Source organism: Gallinula chloropus (assembly GCF_964237585.1).
Source record: "Gallinula chloropus genome assembly, chromosome: 5".
Taxonomy (NCBI): Eukaryota; Metazoa; Chordata; class Aves; order Gruiformes; family Rallidae; genus Gallinula; species Gallinula chloropus.
Window position 1 is genome coordinate 77,447,753 of NC_140090.1, and position 21,160 is coordinate 77,468,912.

General features: G+C 41.9%; 1 protein-coding gene across 1 annotated transcript; it reads left to right on the forward strand.

The window, feature by feature from the left end:
* Window positions 1-1,452: 1,452 nt before the first annotated feature.
* Window positions 1,453-20,631, forward strand: ACADSB (acyl-CoA dehydrogenase short/branched chain; the record flags this gene model as incomplete). The annotated part of the gene is made up of 11 exons (XM_084265580.1): window positions 1,453-1,491; window positions 5,862-6,021; window positions 6,900-7,000; window positions 7,700-7,906; window positions 8,344-8,514; window positions 10,746-10,871; window positions 11,279-11,371; window positions 13,984-14,073; window positions 15,541-15,678; window positions 16,659-16,758; window positions 17,406-20,631. 11 exons carry the CDS (start codon window positions 1,453-1,455, stop codon window positions 17,474-17,476), a joined length of 1,296 nt encoding a protein of 431 aa, XP_084121706.1. The 3' UTR covers window positions 17,477-20,631.
* Window positions 20,632-21,160: the final 529 nt, after the last annotated feature.

Sequence of the window (21,160 nt, forward strand, 5' to 3'; positions counted from 1 at the left end):
ACCTCAACCCTCGACATCTGTGTGCACAGAAGCAGCTTTGGTGATTTTGCGTGGGGTTTCTTTTAATCTATGCACCCAGCAGTTCCCTTTTCCAGGGAAGGACATGGATCAGATGCTTGCTACGTCACCACCGTAAACTAGGTAACGCAACTCTAATTATTAGAAACCTGAGCAGACCAGCTCCTGTTTCACACACTCAATGGGCTGATCACACCAGATGTTCCTTCAAGCTGTGCTTAGGGGGGGAGTATTTTTTGCAAAGACCACTACATCTCCCTCATCTCCTCCAGCTTTACACGCTGTTCGTTTCCCACACCGTTTGTTCAACACCAGTCACAGTGCTGATGAGCACAAAGTTTGCTGTCAGAGCAGCACTGCAGGCAGCGTTGGGATGAACAGAGTTGTAAGCATTTTGCCTAACGAATTCTGCTTGAGAAAATGATTCAGACACTGTAAAACCAGTTGCTTAACACACGGTATGAACTCATGTCACAGTCGTTCTAAGAGAATAAAATAACATGACTGCAAGCACAGGAATGCATCGGGCTTCTTGTAAGGAATGAGGGGAGGGGTGTGTGAATCATTTTGCCCCAGTCTGGGTTCCTTCCAGTGGAAACGACTTAAGATTAGCCCGCGGAAGGGGGGCGGCTGCCGACGCCTGTCCCAGCCCCTTCTCCAGCAGTGCTGAGGCGGGAAGGGCAGCAGGACCCTCGGCGTCGGCGGCTGCCGGGCCGAGCCCCGCCACCTGTCACCCACCGGCCGCGGGAAGCCGCCGCTTGCTCTGCCGCCCTCTTCCCACACCAGGCGCTGCGCGAACACGCCCGCGATCACACACACACCCCCCCAGACACCCCCCCCCCCCCCCCCCCGCCTCTCCCCGGCCCACGCCGCCTTCACGCGTGGGCGGGAAGCGACAGGGCCAGGGGAGAGCTCTGAGTAAACCCGCCCGGGTCCGTCCCGGCTTCAAACCGAGGGGCCGCGCCGCCTCGCCCGGCCCGCCAGCACGGCTCCGCCCGCCTTTCCCCCCCCGCTCTACGCGGGGAACCGGCAGCAGCCTCCCCCGGCGAGACGCCCCCGCCGCCCGGCCCCACTCACGCCAAACGGAGGCCCACAGCGGAGACCCCGCGGGCGCGGGGCGGGCGTGTCACGGCTGCTACCGCCTCGCCGGGGCGGCAGGGGCGCGGGCCGTGCCGCCGCCGTATCCCCTCGCAACGAGGGTCCCGCGGAGAGGGGGTGTCACTCACCACCGCCGCCGCCCCGCGCTGCGCCCGCCGCCCTCCTCTGCCGCCGCCGCCATGTTTGTTGTGCCACCCGCGGCCCGGCTCGGCCCGCCGCAGCCTCGCGAGACGGCGCTGGGGGCGGGGCCCTCCGGCCGCCGCGCTGCGCGCGCACGGAGGGGGCGAGGCGGGGGCGGTGGCCCGTGCGTCACGGCGGGGCGGGGCGGGCGGCGAGATGGCGGCGGGTGCCGGCTGGCTGAGGAGCTGCGCGAAGGTGAAGCGGGGCGGGCTCACTCTCCTACCGGCGCTTCTCAACCTGCGGCTGTTGGGCTGGGGCTGCCGGGCGCCCGGGGGAGCCGCAGGCAGGAGGTCCGGGTGTGACGGGAGGGATCCCGCTTCGCCTCTCGCCTCAGGGCTGTGGTTAAGGCTGCCGAGCGCTGCGGTGGGGGTAACGCGAGCGCGGCGCTGCCTCTCGCGTCGCCGTTACGCGGCTCTCGGGTCCCGCTGCCGCCTTCCCCGGGCTGCGGCCACCTGAGGACGCGCCGGGGAGCCGCTCGCAGGGGCTCGGAGCTGCGGGTGGGGGGGATGCGAGGTCCGCTCGGCAGCTCGGCGGCGGGGTTAGAAAGCTCTTTCCTCACGCTGCCCTGTGAGGTGGCGGCCTCTCGCAAGGAGCTTTCTCTGCAGCGCTTGTGGAGCGGCCGGTAGGCGGGACACAGCCCGCGGCGGGTGTGCCTGCGGGAGGGCGGCGCGGCCCCAGCCGCGGAGCTGCTTCGCTCTCTCCTTTACTCATCCGAGCGGCTTGTGGCACCGTAGGGTTCACTCCGAGAAACCAGCAGGAAGCCCGGGCTGGGCCGCACGCAGGCTGTCGCTCTGCGGGGTGGGAGGGCGAGCCGGCCTGGGGCCTCCTTGCGTGGCGTTAGAGACGGTTGGAATGGAGAAAAACAACCCCGGAGATGAGGGCGAGGAAGCTTCCTGCCATGGGGCTCCTCTGCTGAGAGGCAGGAGCTGTCTGGAAGCCGGCTGGGATGGATGAGGTGGTGGGAATCAGCAAGGAAAGCACCCTGCCTTGGAAAATATATTGCTGTGGCCCTTTTTTTTGTTGTATATAACTGCTGCCAGGGCCGCCGGCATTAAAAGCTTGTTGTAGATTGTAAGACAAGCAGAAGGAGACTAAAAGACCTGATCTTTAAAGAGCTCAGGTGGACGTCAGAGTTGAGATAAAGAGAAAAATCAATGTTATCAGCAACCCAGAAACCAATTTTCAAATACATGCGCTTTGTAGGGCAAGGAGACTGAATCTTATAGCAGCATAAATCGTTACCTACAGAGAGAGGGGAAGAAGGAAAGCAGGGGAAGCAATGTCAAAGCATTTGAGAAGCAAGCATGCATATTAAGTAACTATCTGAAAACTGAAAATGCTACCTGACTGCTTGCCTCCTAATAATAAAACTGTAAATGATAATGTAGTGACTTGCCTGGGTTTTTTTTTTAATCTAAATGTTGAAATAAAAACCACTTCTACATTGTGCTGTTCCTCTGGTGCACCCGTGAGTGGGTGCTCAGTGTGTGTGGGTGCTGACAATGTAAAGTTCCATCCCCTGGGAACATACTTAAGACTTTTCAAGGTAACCTTGTTATGAATTTTCCTTTTGTCCTGTAGCATTATCTCAGGGAGTGGGGGGGGCGCAAGCAAGCATTTATCAAACCATGTCTGCATCGGTGTGTTAAGGGCTGCCATTGTTTCTCCTCCTGTGGTAGGACCCCCGTTCTCTAGTGTGTTGGTTGCTGTAGAAGAGCCTCTGAGGGAAATCTCTGGGGAGGGGGAGAAGCCTGGGGTGGTTTCTGCTGAGCTAGGAGATGGTTACTTGTCAGCACTAACCTTCTCAAAGCCTCGGGCGTTATTGCAGAGAGCAGGCTTGCTATGGTGGCTGCAGCCTGTAACAACCACTGAGCTGCTTACTGCCTTTTCAAAGCTTCTACTTGCTAGCCAGGTATTCAGCAGGTCACCTGCCTGTGTGCTTGTGTATGACCTTGCTGTGCTGATGTTCATCAGGTTTGTCCACCTGCCTGTTCACATGAAAACACAAGAGAAAAATCTATGCATTTTTTTGATCTGGAGAGTCTGTACTTTGGGCAGAGTTCTGTGGGTGTATTTAGAGATGTGTCCACATCCAAGTGTCAGGTGCTGTCAAGCCCAAAGCAGAGGTAATCCCAGAGTTACTACCAGTTGTTGTTTCAACTGTACTGGCTTATTGCCTACTGACCATTGTATTCTTCTACAGATCACCATGTATTTTTCCTGGCAGCTCTTGGTCAGTACTGGTGAAACATTCTCAGGGATACACCTTTGGTTATGGCACCAGGGAAGAAGAAAATGTTCTTTACTCTGTACTTGCAAATACAGCAGTGAAAGAAACAGGAAATATGTGTGCTTTGTAATCCTGTAACATCTCAGAAAGCATGCTGTGTTAAATATATGTGTGTGTGTGTGTATACTTCATCTGTTCCAGCTCAGCCTTTGCTAAGAATATGGAGTTAAACCTCTTGGTGTTGAGTGACCCTCCCATAGCTGGATGTTCTGCACCTAATCCTTCCCTGACTGACAGCTTCCAGAACATGGTTGTCTTGGATTTTATTTCTGTTAAAGCAACTCTTTATTTGTTTTTCCATGGAGCCCCAGTAGTCAGTGTTTGGTTTATGTGGCATAGGGTGTTGAATGTGAATGGACATTGAATGTTCACAGCAAAATTTGTTGTCTGTATTACCACTTCTTACTAGTTTTATTGTCATGCATGGGTTGTGCTAAAGTCAGAGTTTTTCTACCCTAATAGATTTATGCATCTATGCATCTTGTCACAAAGAGAGTAGTAGTCCATAGATCTGTTTTCCATCAGTTCTTCAGCCAGGGGGATGTCAGGTGTTGAAAGGCAAGAGGGAAGAGAATGAATTCTTAGAAAGATCAAAGGAATTTTTCCTTCCTGACCCCAGAGTTTCAGCTGTTTCTGGAGGAATGCTGCTATCACAGTGTGCATGGCAAACTGCCTTGTGTTCTGTGGGCTAAAGAGCAGCCTGGTTATGGTGCTGTCAGTGGGTCTGCTTGCTGTGGGGTCAAGAGTGGGTGCTGGCAAGAAAGTGTATTGGTAGGCATGTGCTCATGCATACATGATTTGTATGGTACAGCTGTGTTTCTACCAGGGCTCTGTGCCAGCAGTTATGTCTGTAAGATGTATCTTCACACTTCAGATTGACACAGCAGTAATGACAGGTACCTGTAGCAAAGATCTGCTCTGTAGACATGTGCCAGTTGAAGTTTGGGAGCTATGAGAGGAAAGCAGGTTTTCTGTCTTGCCTCTTTTGCATACTGCTTTTCAGGAATGCATTTTGCAGCAGTGTAGCTACTGCTGGTCTGTTACTTTTTTGAGCCAGATCCTACTCATTACATTAACTTTTTTTTTTAAAAAAAAAATAAATTATTCTCTGTTTAGGATGTTTATTAACTTCCAAACCAAACATGTTCTTTTCTAAAGCCTGCTGTTATCTACTTAAATTCTTTATAATTCTCCAAGGTACAAAACTAATGACCTGTCACAGTGTCTGCATTCACCCAGCTGTCAATCACTTTGCCATAGCTTCCCCCCAAAAGCCACTGTCTGTTCTGTTCATTCTTGTGACTTTTGCCACCTATGTTTAACTCCATTCTCCTTGTAGCAACACACTGTACAGCCTCTGCTCTTGCTTGGATAACCACTGCTGCTTGATATCATTTGAGAGTGATGTACATCATGGATGAATAGAGAGAGGTTAAGCATAAATTACCCAATTTTACCCCTTTCCTGTACTTTTTAAATGAATCAACCAAATAAGAGACTAACTAATTATTAGTTACATAGTTCAGTCAACGTATTAACTGTAGGAATTAAATGAATTGTACAGAAATTAACTATACAGAGGCATTGAAATGCCAGGGCTTTGTCTATGAAATGTGTGCCCATTCTGAAAACCATGAAGTGGTGGGTAAGAACTCAGTTTGAATACAAAAATCTACGGTGATGTTAAGACTTACATCCTTTCACAGCAAAAAACCACAATATTCCAGGTGAAATGCTATCACGTTGCTTTAGAACAAGTTGCTGGCCCCTAGAAAACCAGGGAGAAACCTAATCTATGATTAAAGTTGACAGGTTTTCTGTTAAAAAAAAAAAACATTTGTATGCCTGTTTCACATTTATTTGTGTCATATTAGTGAAGATACTAATTCTGTCAAAATATATACTGACTGCTGTGATACTGCAGGAGACTCACAAAATCAGGTATAAAAATAAAGGCCCTCAGCAGGGTTTAGTTCAGTGTAAACACTGACTGAAATTAATGTTTGTGAAGAGGTTGTGTAACACAACAGTGTAACATTGCGTTAGTAAAGTTCCACAAAGAAAATAGTTTGGGATCAAGAGAGTTGTAGTTAAAGGATGTTTTCTTTAGGACACTGGGGGAATAATATCTTCCCAAAAACTTTCAAACTAGACATTGAATATATGTTATATTTCCTATTAATTTACTTAATAAAAACATTGGGTAAATTTGTGTATTGCTATCTGTATATTAATTCTGTTAACTGTTTCTGTGCTCTGTATTTATTGTCCACAGCTGAAAAGAAATTTGCCAGCACACTTGGCTCCCTGGAGGACTTCTTCATGTGTCTTTAGATCCTCCAGATCAGAACTGAAGCCGAATCTAGCCAGTGATGGGGTTGTCTGTGCTCCACTTCAGACCTTCACCGAAGAGGAGACGATGCTGAAAAATATGGGTACCTATTATCTGTGTGGTTAAAACTCAGAGATGTCTAATCAGAAGGGAAAACTTAGCTTAAATATTTTCAGTATTTAGTTGTTTAATTGTAGTTAATATTCAAACTGTTCTAGTTGGCAAGAGAAGAATGTAATGCTTCTTTTTCCATGTTACCATTCCACAAACCATGGTGCAGTTTACTCTGCATAAATAAATATTAACTGTTTCAAACTGTTGCTGTGGTAGAAGTGAAGTTGCCTGGCACTGACTGCTGCCCTTTCTGAAGTGTTCAGCTGCAGTAGCTGGTTTTCAGAGATTTGGGGTATACCCAGAACGGTGACAGATGAGGTGTGACTGCCATGCAGCCAAGCCTGCACAAAGGGGACCATGTTTCAGAGGGAATGCTCAGAGTGAAGGTGAAAGAGTTAGGAGCTGCACATCTGGGAAAGAGCTTATAAAAGGCTCCAGTTGGACAAAACCAGTCTTATTTATAGGATTTCGTGCACTCAAAATGTGTCTGAAAGCCCGAGACCACCTTCCAAAACATCAGGTTTCATTTATAAATAAATTAGATACAGCTAATAAAACAAGGGGTATATTTGAAATGTTTTTATATATAACAGGTTTTTGGTCAGCTAATGTTACATAAGTGTTGCTGAAATGCTTTCACAGTTTCTGAATTTGTAGGAAGTGTTTGGGTTTAGAGACTTGTAGCTGACTTGAGAAGGAAACAATAGTTGATCATTGTGGCATGTTACCATGTTTCACTCAGGCAATTACTTTTTTTTCACTTTATTAACTTGTCTAGAAGTGCATAATCTGTCAGAAGTAGCATATTACTGTTCATCTTCAAGTAGGGTGTTAAAATACTTACACAACTTCTTCCTTCTGTTACAGTGACAAAATTTGCTCAGGAACGAGTTGCACCTTTGGTACAAAAAATGGATGAGAACTCAAAAATGGAAGATTCTGTAATCCAGGGATTGTTTGAACAAGGGGTCTGCACACTTCTACGTAACCTTTTCTTCAGAAAATGATGTCTTTTCAAGAATAGCTGTGCACTTTTGGGATATTTAGATGAAAAGACCAAAGGATGTAATTCGAATGAACTACTGAACCATCACACGTTTTGGATTTAGCAGCAGGGCAACTTTCTCTTCTATTTTATTGTTTTACTAAATCCTTGCTCTCCATCTTTTCTTGTAATATTCTTTCCATCTCTCCCACACCACGTTTCCATCTTAGCTTTGAGTTCCTTATCTCCTTTTCCTCTTTTGTGTTTTTGTTTGGTTTGGGTTTTTTTTTTTAATTAGATAAGCATAACTGCAGAGAATGCTTGAACGTGGTGACTTTGATAAGTGTTGCTGGAAAAAAGGGTATCAGGAGCCCTTCTGTGTCCTTACTGGGCAACCACAAATTGAAGGTATCTTACTGATCATTCCTGGATTCAAATGTAGCCTTCCCTGCTATCTTACCTAAAGCTTGCCTGTGTTTAGAATGTTATTTTATATAGCAACAACTCTCAGTTCTGTACCATAAAAATTAGTTATGTCCTGCATGAACTATCAACTTCTGGGAAGAATTGTTAGTTTAAGGGTATTGAAGGAACAGGGGTCTTTAGGGAAGGATCTGGAGACAGTTGGATTCTGTTGTTGACAAGAACTAACATTGACACATTCACTTCTTTTGCACTTCAGCTGATGGGTATTGAGCTTGGAGAAGAATATGGAGGAACTGGAGCTTCATTGTTTTCAGTCATATTGGTGGTAGAAGAATTGGCCAAAGTTGATCCAGCTGTCTCTCTTGTGTGTGAACTCCAGAATACACTGACAAATAGGTTGTTTACCACATATGGAACAGAAGAACAAAAGAGAACTTACTTGCCCAGAGTCACTAAAGATTTGGTATGTCAAAGTCTCACTTTACTAAACTCTAATAGAATTGTTAGTAGCTAAGTGATGCTGGTGGGATTGTGTTTCTGCAGTATTGGAAAATAAAACTTCAGAACACTGCTTACAGCTGAGGTCTGTGGTGATACAGATACATCCTGTCATCCATAGCAGAGAGGTAAAAGTGGAAAGGCACTTATTAGTCTCATTAAATTTTAAATGTACTGTGGAAAAGAACTTTAAAGCAGTTGACTTTGAGAGACATGTAATTACACAGAGTTTCCACTCTTAATCTCCACATCTGAAACTTAATTATTCTGATGTTACAGTTTAAAATGTTTGAATTTCAGAGACTTGTGCTTGCCTAGAACTGTTTTCATTGCAGCATTTGTTACATGTTGTGCCTGTGTGCTCAGTAAAAAATAAAATTAACTTTTCCCTTCATTTGGCAGATAGGGAGCTTCTGTCTTTCAGAGGCTGGATCTGGCAGTGATGCTTTTTCTTTGAAGACTCGGGCTGAAAAGAAAGGAGACTACTATATCATCAATGGCTCAAAGATGTGGATTAGCTTAGCAGAACATGCAGGAGTTTTCTTTGTGATGGCAAACACAGATCCTTCCTTAGTAAGTTGCTAAAGTGTAGTTGTGTTTCTGTTGACAGCTGGTTATATGTGAAACACTGGATTTTTTTATTAATGATCTGATGTTTAAGGTTAACAGGCTTTGAACCTTTGCCTAGCTGACAGCAAACCTTCAAAAATAATTTCCCAACACAAATTGAGAGCTTGCTTTGCAACTTAATAAATTCCTCCCACCAGGGGAAATAAAAATGTCAGAATCAGAATTACTGGGGTGAAGAGCACAGCGTGCAGTGGTGTTAGTGAGTAACAGAAGAACAGACAGTCAAAGTCTTTCCAAACCTTCTGACTAAACTGACAAGTTGCTGTTGTTAAAAGGTAAAATAGAGCTTAGGCTACATGCACTGGAAAACTGACAAAAATACAGCAGGCAAGTATGTTCAGGTAAAAAATATTACATAGGGGAGTGCTCATGTGTCGTCAAACTTTCAAGTTTTGCCACCAATTTGGGTATAGGTAGTAGATGCAGAAGAGTCAGTTGTAGATGCAGAAGAGTCAGTTGTAGGTGCAGTAGAGCGTTAATCAAACACACAACTAAATTTTTTGAAAACTTTTACTTATTTTTTTAAACTTCTTCCAGTATTTCTTTCTTTAGAAAATTAACTTCAGGATACTTATTTTTAAAATTAAAACTTCAAGTTTTGACTAAATAAGAAAGGGGGGGCTTCTTTTATTGTATTGAACAGTTGAACATCATGTCACTTTCTGAACTTTTATTCATTTCTGGTTGGTGATTTGAGTGCTACATGCAAGGAAAATATCTTTAATCAGCCAGTTTCTATATTTTCCATCTGCTGTGTGTTGCCTTACAGTCTGGAGTTGTTTCTGCATTAATGTAACACTTAAAATATATAATACATTGTCTTCTTAAAATTAGAAATCTGCTTTTAAATATTCAAGAAGGAGATTAAAAGTCAATGCTGCTCAAAGATTAAGTAACAGTTGACATCAGTATAAATGAGAGAACAGACCAGTGTAGAATCAGTACTGCAATGTACACTCTGCACCAGCAGCTCCCATTTGGTGAGATGGGCTGTCATTGAGGTGAGATTAAAACAGCAGCCTCTTCTTTAATAAGAGGCAACTCTTCCAGAAGAACCTTGGGACTTTTCCTGCCTCTCAGTGAGAGGAACTGCAGGAAAAGATGGGTATATGGCCAGGAATACCTCATAGTTCTGTCTTGTGGACCTTGTAGTATGTTGAATGGGAGACACTGGTGTGGTTCTGATGGGGAAATGCTGAGGGAACAATAATGAATGGTGGAAAGGATGGAGAATTGGAAGTAAGAATTACACAGAGGGGAAAAAGGGGAGGCAGCAGCTGTCAGAATTCACCATTCTGTACTTCAGGAATTTAAGGCATCAAAGATGTGAAGGTTGTGAGCCTCTCTGCAGGAGATGCCAGGATTTAGGTTGGCTGTGCAATCCCTGTGTTGTCACATGCATTACTTAGTGTCTTGCCAGATCATTTTCTGAATGCCAAATCAACTCTTTGGGCTTTTTGATAACAACTATGAAAATTATTCCAGACTGCATTATTAATGTTCCCACTGCCTCTTTAAAATGAAGAGACAGTGATTTCAATGTTCTGCAAACAAATCACAAGGAGAATGTGTGCACCAGTTCTGGGTGTTAGAGTAGGTCTGTTGTAACACTTAAAACACTTTGAATATTCAAGCTTTGGTCCCAGTGACACCAGTCTCATTGGTCAGTGCTCTTACTTTGGACAGTCTTGAAAGGAGGGCTGTGTATGCAGTAGCTGAAGTGATTTGGCTTAGGTAAAATCTTGCATCCTACAGGATCATGACAGATGTTTAGATGCCATTATTCATCTGACCACTTCAGTCTGAAGATACATTCTTGTAATCCATTGTTTGACTGTGCCCTGTGTCCCAACAGCAAGCAGTAACTTCACTGCACAGCAGTGACTTGCTTTCCCAGTGATTCCCAGTACAGACAACACCGTAGTCCTATCTTGTTTACAGAATACCAGTCCCCTGTCTTACCAAGAGAGTATTTTAGTAGGAAGGCATCTCTGGCCTTTGTTAAACCATAATTAGCAGACATAGAAGGAGCAGAGGATGGTGCTGATGTTTTATTTAGTAATACAGTATTAAGCAGGCATGAAATATCAGTACTGGAATGAGAGAGTTAGCCTACCTTTTGGTGATATTAGTATGAAAAGCAGTTCTTGATTGATTTTTTCAATTCATCCTAGGGTTACAGGGGAATTACGTGCTTCATAGTAGATCGCAACACAGAGGGACTACACGTAGGGAAGAAGGAGGATAAGCTTGGAATCAGAGCATCTTCTACCTGCCCAGTGACATTTGAAAACGTTAAGGTATGTTAAGTTGTCTAACTATTCAAGCACAATTTGTGTGTAACTGGAGCTCCACCATGTATAAGAGAAGAATGTTAACTAAATTCCCAATGTGTTCCTTTTTTTCTTTCTTAGACATACTGATTGTTTGGAATAGTTTTAACTTTTTCCTCCCTATTCTTTCACAGAAGTCTTGAGGGGTGTTGGGTTGCTTAAATCTTGATGCAGTCTTTCTCAGTCATAAGTTTATAATCACATGTATCAGTAAATGTTCTAATCAGATATTCTAGGAATCAAATACCTAGTTTGTTTTATGCCTTCACTTGCAAAGACCATTAAATAAAACACGTGGACTGATTCACCTGTGAACTGTACTGCAGGTGCAAAGCAGTATAGAAGAGGAGTAACTGAGTGGTTTTATTCTTCAGGTTCCTGAGACCAATATCCTGGGACAGGTTGGACAAGGCTACAAATATGCCATTGGAATGCTAAATACTGGCAGAATAGGTATTGCTGCCCAGGTGGGTCATTTTGTTTCATACCAACCACAACCAATATATAACTGCGAGTTTGGGTTGACATTTGCGGACTATTTAAAGCTAATAAGAATAAACTATTTAGGAAATACTTTATTAAAAGCTAAATTGCCACTAGATGTCACTATTCCTGTACCCACGTAAAATACTGAACGCTGTCAAGGGTAAAATTCTCCTTCGGTGACATAAGCAATAGGCTTAGAAAACATTACATGGCAATGAGTTTGTCTGTGGTGGTTAACTTACTGCTACTGGAATATATCTACATTTTTATCTTCCATTATACAAATTTATTTTACAAAATAAAAGTAGCTTTGGAAAATATCACATGCTGGAATGTGCAGTAGTATTACTTCCAGCTGTGATTGCATGGGGTTGCCAAACGTGACCACGTGCTAACTGATGTTTTGTCAACAACTTATTTTCAAGATAAATATTTTTTTTATTAGCATGAGTGTGCTAGCTCATTGTTGTGTTGGAGAACTTCATCTTAGGGGGAAATAGTGCTGAGCTGAGCCTGGGAGTTATTTCAAAATCCAGTATTTTTTTGTAAACTCAGTTTGCATCTCAGACTGCTGCTGTTTTGAGTGGAAATCAGGTTCAGCAGTATAATAACATTACTTTTTAATTTTTAAAAATATTTTAATATTTAATATCTTTAAATATTTAGTTTTTATATTTAGGGTTTTATATTTTTAACTTCATTTAGAAGATAATCTTCTCTTTGTGTCTACTTTGTGGATGTAGCTGTGCTCTATAGGGTGTAACATGTCATACAACCTGTCTCCCTTATCTTTTTGCCCTGGTTTGTAAACAGACCAGATGTAATGGCCCTCATGAAACTTAGACTTTCTGCCTGGCAGTATACTGTGCTGCTAAATGGCTTGGGTTTTCCATCATTTCCAAAAATTATCTGTGATTATACTTGGTCTGATACAGCATTTAAAAACTAGGGCTGTGGGCCCTGTTGTTCCCAGAGGTATATATAATATAGAGGCTCTGGCAGTAAAATACATGGTCTGGATTTTACACTTAATTACTCCAAGTTACACTTATAACCTAATTAAAAGTTAAGGTCAGGTAGTTGTTATATCTTAGGTACTACTTTCTTGGCACCTTCAGATGAAGAGAAATGTACTTGAGTGGACAAGAACAGCAGTTCTAAAGCCCAGTAGTATTGAATTTAGGTTTGCAGTAGTAGTAGTTTTAAAAGATAATGAACATCTTATAAAATGTAATTGTGGCTGTGGAAACAGTTTCAGATGGTTTTAGTAGCTGCATAGATTGTTACAGGTGCTGAAGTTGCTCTGCTTGGGTCATCTAGATGCCTTTATGTAAGAAGGCAACAAATCTGGCAATTTGGCTCTATTTTCTTAGGCTCATTTCCCACATACTAATTTTCATATGTATTGGGTTGGTTTTTTTTTTTTTTCTAGAATCTTAAATAATTGAGTAGATGTCTGAACCCAGTCAGAGTCATGATTTTATCTTCTTGGGGCCCTTGGCTTTCAGCTTACTGTGTGGGTCTATCCAAAATAGACCCAGACACTGTTGTACATCACGAACAGTAGTTTGACTCAGCTGCTTGGTGTGACAGCTGGCTTCCACGTCCTAGTATCCCATATTGACTTAGGAAAGTTTTGTGAGATTCTAATTTTACTGTATTGTTACCTTACTTTTTGATAGCTCTTTGTGCCATTAATCTCTTTAACTTGTTTGATGCTTCTCCTAGTCTAATTCCCTAGATTTCTTTGTCCCAGGAAAGAAACTAGCTAGAAATGTTATGTTCAGGTGGATGGTAGTTCTATAATGAAACCAACTGACCACCTTATTTGCTAACAGCTAGCTGTTCCAACATAGGTGAAAGGCAGGGTCCTTTCTTTAGTATCTTGTTTGGAATGGAATACACTTCACAACATTTGGTAGTTAAAAAACTGTAAAACTGGTTTACTTTCCAGATTTCAGAATGTTTCTTTAAGCCAGCAAATGAGACACTGTGGTGGATGCAAGTTAGTTTTTTATAAGTGTTAGTGTGTGGTTTTCCCAGATGTTATCCCCCAAGATAACAACTGTGTTTTGCTGTCTTCACTGCTGAGTGAAGAGAGGGCGTGAAAAGACAATGGGTCTTCTGAAGTTGTTATGCTTTTTCTCTAGAAGATGCTGGAACTAACGTTATCTTTCCTTGTGCTATACTAATTTTCTAACTCCTTATGTAAATTGCAACTTCTGACAGTCTAGTCCCTTCTATAAAACGAGAGATTATTTTTATTAGGATTATTTATTATTATTTATCTTTGAATCATCATTCACTTTCTTTGTTTTTTCATAGTATAATGTGATCTATAGACCTTGAGTTCAAAATAATTTTCCCATCTAATGAATAATTTTGCTGGAAACAGTAAATATTTGTGCAACTACATTTGACCCATAACTTTTGGGGTTTTGATCATGTTTTTCCACATATTTTGCCTTTATTAAGAAAGTTTCTTTCAGGAATGGAATAGTATGGAATAGGCTTATTCCTCAAAGCTTTTTTTTTTTGGTTTGGGGTTGTTTTCTTTGCTCTGACTCACCTCAGTATCTCTTGCTCCTTACAGATGCTAGGACTGGCCCAGGGCTGTTTTGACCACACGATTCCCTATACAAAGGAGAGAGTCCAGTTTGGGAAAAGCGTGTTTGATTTCCAGGTACTTGTTAATGAAGTTTCCTCACAGAGAGTAGTAATTACCACAGTAGATGAAGTCAGGAAAACGAGTAATCTGATTTGCATAATATGTGCTCTGTCTTGTCATGTCTCAACTTCTCAATATTTGAGAAGAATGTTTCAAAAGAATTTCAGATGAGCATTCCTCTGTCATGTTAAAATATATAAATTCAGTGCTATGTGCCTTTGCAGGTACTGTGTAAATCATTTAAAACTTCAAAACATTATTAACTTAACTCCTTTTCCTTGATAGCATAGTCACTGCCTTTGAAAATCACACATCATTTCTCTTCTGATTTTAATATCACAGTGTGTTGAATGTATTCCAGTTTTATACCCTTTCATGAGGTGTAGGGGAAGGCTTTTTTTTTTCCTGGAGACACTAGAAATTATAAAAAGATGAGGAAAACTGATTGAATTATTAGATTTCCTGTGTTACACAAAGACATTTAGTTTCCATGATAATATCTGTATCTTAAAAAGAAAAAGACTCTTTGTTGCAAAAATGATGTATAGTTTAATAAGGAAGATATATAATTGTAATTACTATAGTAATTTTCTTGTTAAAAGAAACCTACATCTCAGATGAAGGGAAGGAACATTAGTACTACTCATAATTTATACAAATTCTAGGAAGCACCCACAGATATCTAGGAAATTATTGGAACTGCGTCTTTTCAATGGGAAATGGAATTTATAATTGCTGAATCATTTTGTTATTTTGACCTACATATATGTTTTTGCAATTTTTAGGGAGCAGTGTTAATGTTCTAATAAGATGAAAGGTTTCATTGTGTTCTAGGAGCAAGTTAGACAAATAAATGTTCATTTCTCAATCATCATAATGTTTGGGTCTATTTAAGTAAACCTATTCTTCTGTAATACCTGCCATTTAGAGGTGAGCTCCATCACCTTTTTCCTTCCCTTTGAATCCATTCATCAGTCACATTCCCAAGACTCTTATGCTGCTCTGAGCTCTTGTCTCATGGTTTTGGGACATGGGAAGAAGTGGTTGTCACCTCATAATTTCTCCACTATACTGAAGAGGTACTTTCTCAACTTTTTTTTCTCAGTTAAGCTCGCAGCTTTGCCCTACCTGTGTCTCTGTGGTGCTGAGAAGAGTGTTAAGATTTGGCTGACATTTTCCATGATGCTCATGGGTTCATGTTAGACCTCCTTACCTAGCCAGTCAGACAAGAAGCTCCCCAATACTGCCAGATCCAAGAAGAGGGATGGAGAGAATGGGAGTGCAGTTCCCACAAGGACTTTGGTGGCCCAGACATTTTCCAACATCAATGTCATTGAAGTGCAGAGTTACAAATCCAACTAGATATCCTATTTTTATTGTAGTGTGCAGATGTGTTCCTTGGTGAAAAGAATGGTTCTTGCCAGAAATTCCAGTTGAGTGCTAGGCCCTGGTTCTGTCTGACTTGTGTTGTGCTTATTTCAGGGGATGCAGCATCAGATAGCTCAGGTGGCCACGCAGTTGGAGGCAGCCAGGTTGCTCACCTACAACGCAGCTCGTCTTGCTGAAACAGGAAGGCCATACATAAAGGAGGCAAGCATGGCCAAGTACTATGCTGCTGAGGTAACTTAGAGTTCCTTTATCCACTGGATTTCTCACTCTGCTGTTACTGAATGTGTAATGTTTCATTCACGTTCTGCTGTGAGGTCATGGATGCGCTTGTACCTTGTCTCTCGTTCTCAGTCCCTGTTTGGAATGTGAAGTAGTCCACCAGATAGAATCACAGGGGTTGGAAGGGACCTCCAGAGATTATCAGGTCCAACCCCCCTGCCAAAGCAGCTCCCCAGCTCATATTGCACAGATAGGTGTCCAGATGGGTCTGAAATATCTCCAGAGAAGGAGACTCCACACCCCCTGGGCAGTCTGTCCCAGGGCTCCCTCACCCTCACTGAAGAAGTTCTTCCACACGTTGGTGTGGAACTTCCTGTGCTTCAACTTGCAGCCATTGCCTCTTGTCCTGTCTCCACAGACACTGAAAAGGGGCTGCCCATTTCCCCCTGCATCCCATACATAAGGTATTTATAAACGTTAATAAAGTCCCCCCTTAGCCTTCTTTTCTCTAGATAACAAACTGCTCACAGCCCTAAATAAAGTTTTGAAAAACAAAAATGAAGTGAATTAATATTTTCACTCATCTAGACAGGTCCCATTTTTTCAGAACTCTCTTTTGATGGCTACAGAAACAGTGTGGTGAGACTTCATTTGTGACCATTCCAACTCTGCTGGTCACAACTGCGAGTCAGTGTGATTCAAACCTGGACTGTGTCTGCCCCCTTGTAGTTGCTGTGTGTCTCACATCACCACTAGCCTGTTTCATAGTTCAGCATGTGAACTGTCACAGTAACAATCAGTGAATTCTTGATGTCTTCTGGTATAGAAAAATGTCATTTGTAATAACTGGAATAAGTAAGATGCATGCAAAAATACCAGTCCTTCCTCTTCCCACTTCTTCTGGTAACTGCTTTAATTACTGTCTTGTTTTATTTACTCCCACCTGCATGAAGGTGAATCCTGAAATTGTAACTCTCAAACTATTCTTGTAGGTTGCAACACTGACAACTAGTAAATGTATTGAGTGGATGGGTGGTGTTGGATTCACAAAAAATTATCCAATAGAAAAGTACTATCGTGACTGCAAAATAGGTGAGTGACAGTTTCTTAACAAGTGTTCCTTGTAGCATTAGTAGTCTTAAAATTTTGGGATGAATGGCTGGCAATTTTCCTAAGACAGGTTTTCAGTGAGATTAATCAACACTGATTCAGAGGCTCAGATATAAGGTAAAAGTTTATCTATAAATGCCTGTGTGTGTAAGGCTAGTTAAAATGTTTAATTAGATACTGATAAAATACAGACATGCACATTGTGTCTCATTCTGTTAAGACAATGTCAGTTTGAAAAAAAAAAAAAGAAGATAATACTTTGGCTTTCAGATGTGAATCTCTGTGGCACTTAATTTTCAAGACTTCCTTATTTACCAGTACAGTCATTGGACTTAAACAGTTTGATATTTCAAATAGCATTACCCCTTGACTTGTATTTCTAACAGTTATTTAGGAATTGCTTTTCAGAATAATGTCTTTTCATTACATTGTACCAGGAGAAGGGTATTTTAATTATTGCAGATGATAAACTACAAACATTTATGTAAATAATTCTGTTTGTACTTCATAGAAAGCTTCACTTCATAGTTGTAAATGTTCTAACTGGACTGTTAAAATAATATCTTGGTCTCTCTTCATATATTCACTGTGCTTTTATAGTCTTCTAATTTATTTTCTTCTGATTCCAGGTACAATATATGAAGGAACTTCAAATATCCAGTTGAGCACCATTGCAAAAAGCTTAGCACAGGAGTACTGAAACTATAAGGACTTCTTCACTGTTAAAGGAAATCATTTCCCTGACAGTTCATTCTGAATTACACCTTTACTTGTAGTTATAAATAAGAATACATTATCACAGACAGAATGCTAAGGAAAACCTGTTTAAGGACAGTGAGTGTGTTGATTGGAAATCATGAATTCCGTCCAAATTATGGGTTAAAAGCATCTCTTTGTGTCTGAGACACTTTTAAACTCATACATTTCCTGGAATGGTTTTGTTGCCTTAGGTTGTGCAAACAGTGTATCTCCACTTTGAGATTCCAAAGTGAAAACAACTGCAGAATCCTTGGCTTGCCTGATGAGAAAGGTTCTGTTAAGCCACCTGGGAGGAAAGACTCTACACTTTGCAGCAGGTCTGTTGCACAGTGTGAAGCTGCTGTTGGTTCATTATGCTCTTTATTAGCACAGGGTGCAGGAGAGGTATGTGGAAAAAGACTGTAGTGATGGCTTCCTCCCTCCCAGGTGGAGCTGTGTCTGTAGTTGGAGTAATTTTTATAGCAGCCCTTAGTGTGTTCTTAAGTGTATCTTGGTAATTAAGCCCTTCCAGCCCCAATTTGTAGTCCTGAAAGGTGAATAATATCTACCTCCCTTTCCAGCATTCTCAGCTGTTAAGGGTTTTAATCTAAGAAGCTATTTCTGGTTCTCCTTTCATAAAAGGTTGAGTTGAAATCTTTGTGAAATGGGGTTAAAAAAAGCTCTAGTAGTTCTGCAAAAAGACAGAGATACAGGTGAGGTAATAGGAATGCTGTGGTGCTACCTCACAGTGGCCTTTCCATGCCCAATGCATTTTACAAGCATTAATTCCACGACCCTTCCTGAGAGTCAGGAAGGGACCCTTAATTTGCAACTTAGAAAACTCTCTCCTGGAAGTTGGTGGTTTTCTAAGCAAACTTTTTCTCCCTTTAAGAGAAAAAAAGAGGGGGATTTGGAGAAGTGTTTGTGTTTTATATCCCTCTCTGTTGACTTAAAATTAGACATTTTACTTACAGCAGAAACCTCTTCGGTGCTGGAGATCTACTTAATAAGAATCAAGAGATGGAAAGCTTAATGTGTGAAAAATCATTATGGCTGCTGTAGTTGGCAATTTGTTTCAAGTGTTTTTGGGAGGGAAGGATTGGCTTTCTGGTTTTGGCTGACTTTTCTAATCTCAGTTTTGAAGCCTGCTAGTCACTGATGGTTCACTTCGAGTGGAGCTTGGAATGTTGCAGGCTGAGACTCCAGAAGGAATTTTCTAGCAAAGCAAGAGGAAAGGACATTTAATCAGTATGGTTTTGTAAATCAAGCAGACTGCAGTGCCTTATACAAAGAAACAAGCAAGGAAGAGAAGCACTACACTGAAAAGTTTTCTGACTTTGTTAGCTTCGAAGGGAAGGAGCTACTTCAGGGACTTACTGCCCCTACGTACACGCTTTGCCTGTTGACAGGCAAAGAATCAATGTGGCAATTATCCTTATGCCAATAAAAAAGCCCCTCCCACACAAAGTTTGATCAACAGCTTTGAGATTTGCTAAAATGCAATAGTAGGAGAGTAGACTAGATGATTTCTGAAGTTTTCTTCAAGCATTATTGTTGTCATTATTATTATTATTACTATCAGCTTTATCATTATGTCAGGTTGCTTACAGGCTTTCCTTCTGCTGAATTGAAACTGCTGGGGAGATTGTTAGTCTAGAGTTAAGACTTATAGACAGTTAACTAGAGTTACTCTGCTCAGCACAGTCTATCTGCAAGCCTAAAATTACCATAACTACTACAAAATGCTCGAGTTAGTGTTGATTAATGTGGTGAGTTGTGCTAATGTGAGGCAGTTTTTAACAGCTACAGTTTAACCTGCTTTGCTAACTTGAGTGTCAGCAGAGATCAGGTTTTGATTCATTGTGTTTAATAGTTTGAGATACTGTCTTAGCTTGGCTTCTGCAGTTTCATGTGAGGCTAGAAGTGAGCAGTGATGTTTAAGTGACTTAATATCGTGCTAATAGCAAACCCTTGATGGAGGGAAGAGCTGTTTGAGGGACTGTTAAGAGTCTGGATGTCCAGGATTATGGAAAAGGACTGTCTTTTTGTGAGAAACGGTGTCAGGAATCCATTTGAAAAAATAATCAGGGGAAAAAAATCAAACCAGTATGATTTCCTGCAGCCTGAACTCAGATGCCATAGTCCAGGAAACAACCTGAACAGCCTCATCAGCTGCTCAACAGTTCTCTGAAAAGCCAGGTCAAGCCTTTAACTAATTTTACAGCTGCAAATATTTTGTGTGTATCAGTTCTCTATGCTGTATGTTCTACACAATAACTTTGCAAAGTAACATATGTATTGTATTTGATGTCTAGAAAACTCTGTGGAGGAATATGTGCACAAATTAGTTATAAATACTGAATTTCTTTCATCATTTTAAAAGAGAATGTACCACTGTGGAGAGCATTAGCTGTTCTGGTTGCTGACTCCAGGAGGAGTTAACTCTAACTTCAGTCTGACTCTGAAGTTTGCTGTGCCAAAGCAGATATTGGGTTAGCAGTAAAACATGCCATGCCACTGTCCAGGAGCTGTTAAGAGCTGCCTGTGCTCCCCACCCTGTTCAGTTTGGGACAGGCATTTATGGGCTGTCACAAACAGCCTTTCTACATTTGGCCTTGTGAGCACAGCACCATCAGTGGTGCTGGCTGCACCAGTTGGTGTAGGGCTGCAGAGCTGGTGGTGTGAATGCTGAGAGGCTTCCTGTGCCAGTGGCAGGACTCAAAGCTGCTTTATTTTCCATAAGTATTTATATTAGTGAGTTTTCTCTTTACATGCCCTTAGTCAGCCCAGTCAATCTAGTCTTTTTCTGTATAAACATTGCATCTGGGCTTCCACAGTTAAAAGAAGAGACCTGTACTAAGTATGTATTAAAAGTGCCTGAATTTTATATTTGACTTGATGCAGTGCTAATCCTGTACATCAGGTGATGGTCCTCTAATAATTTGTCATTTTAAATTGTGTCTCAGATCTCACAACTTTTGTACTGGGAGAGAACAAAACCTTCTGTCACGTTTCTCTAGTGTTACTGTGGTTTGTGTCAAAGGTCAGAGGCAGGTTTTCACAGAAGGGTTTAATTGCTGCATGGGAAATACTCAAATACAGCACTTTTATATAATGTTTTCTATGCTGTTGGTTTTTCTTTCATGTTTTCCTTTCCCCCTATAAAGATTGTGTCAGAAAAGGCTTATGTGAAATGTACAGTAATTGTTCACTGGGAGCCTTTCACTATGCAAAGAATTTTCTAATTAACATGTAATTGCATTTCCATTTGGAAATCTTCTGGTGAGAGACACGGTTTGAGTTCTTCCTACCCAGCAAAGCTCCAGCTGAAGCACAGGCTGGTTTGAAAGCAGCTGCCTGACTTCCCTGTGATTACTGAATACATGAAAGGTGAAGAAATGCTTTTTCTCAAGCCCAGAACATATTGAGCACCACTGTGACAGATCTTCTCCCAAGAGCTTTGCTACCACAAATACTTCATAAATATTCACCTGTTACGTTGTCACTGGGCAAGGTGGTGGCAGAGGCACAAATCAAGTGAGAGCTCGACATGTGTTGTACAGTTCCCAAAGAACTTTCCCCTGGTTTGTCGTTGCATGCTGCACTGAAATACAGGCATTGCAGATTGTTTTGCAAGGGGTTGCCT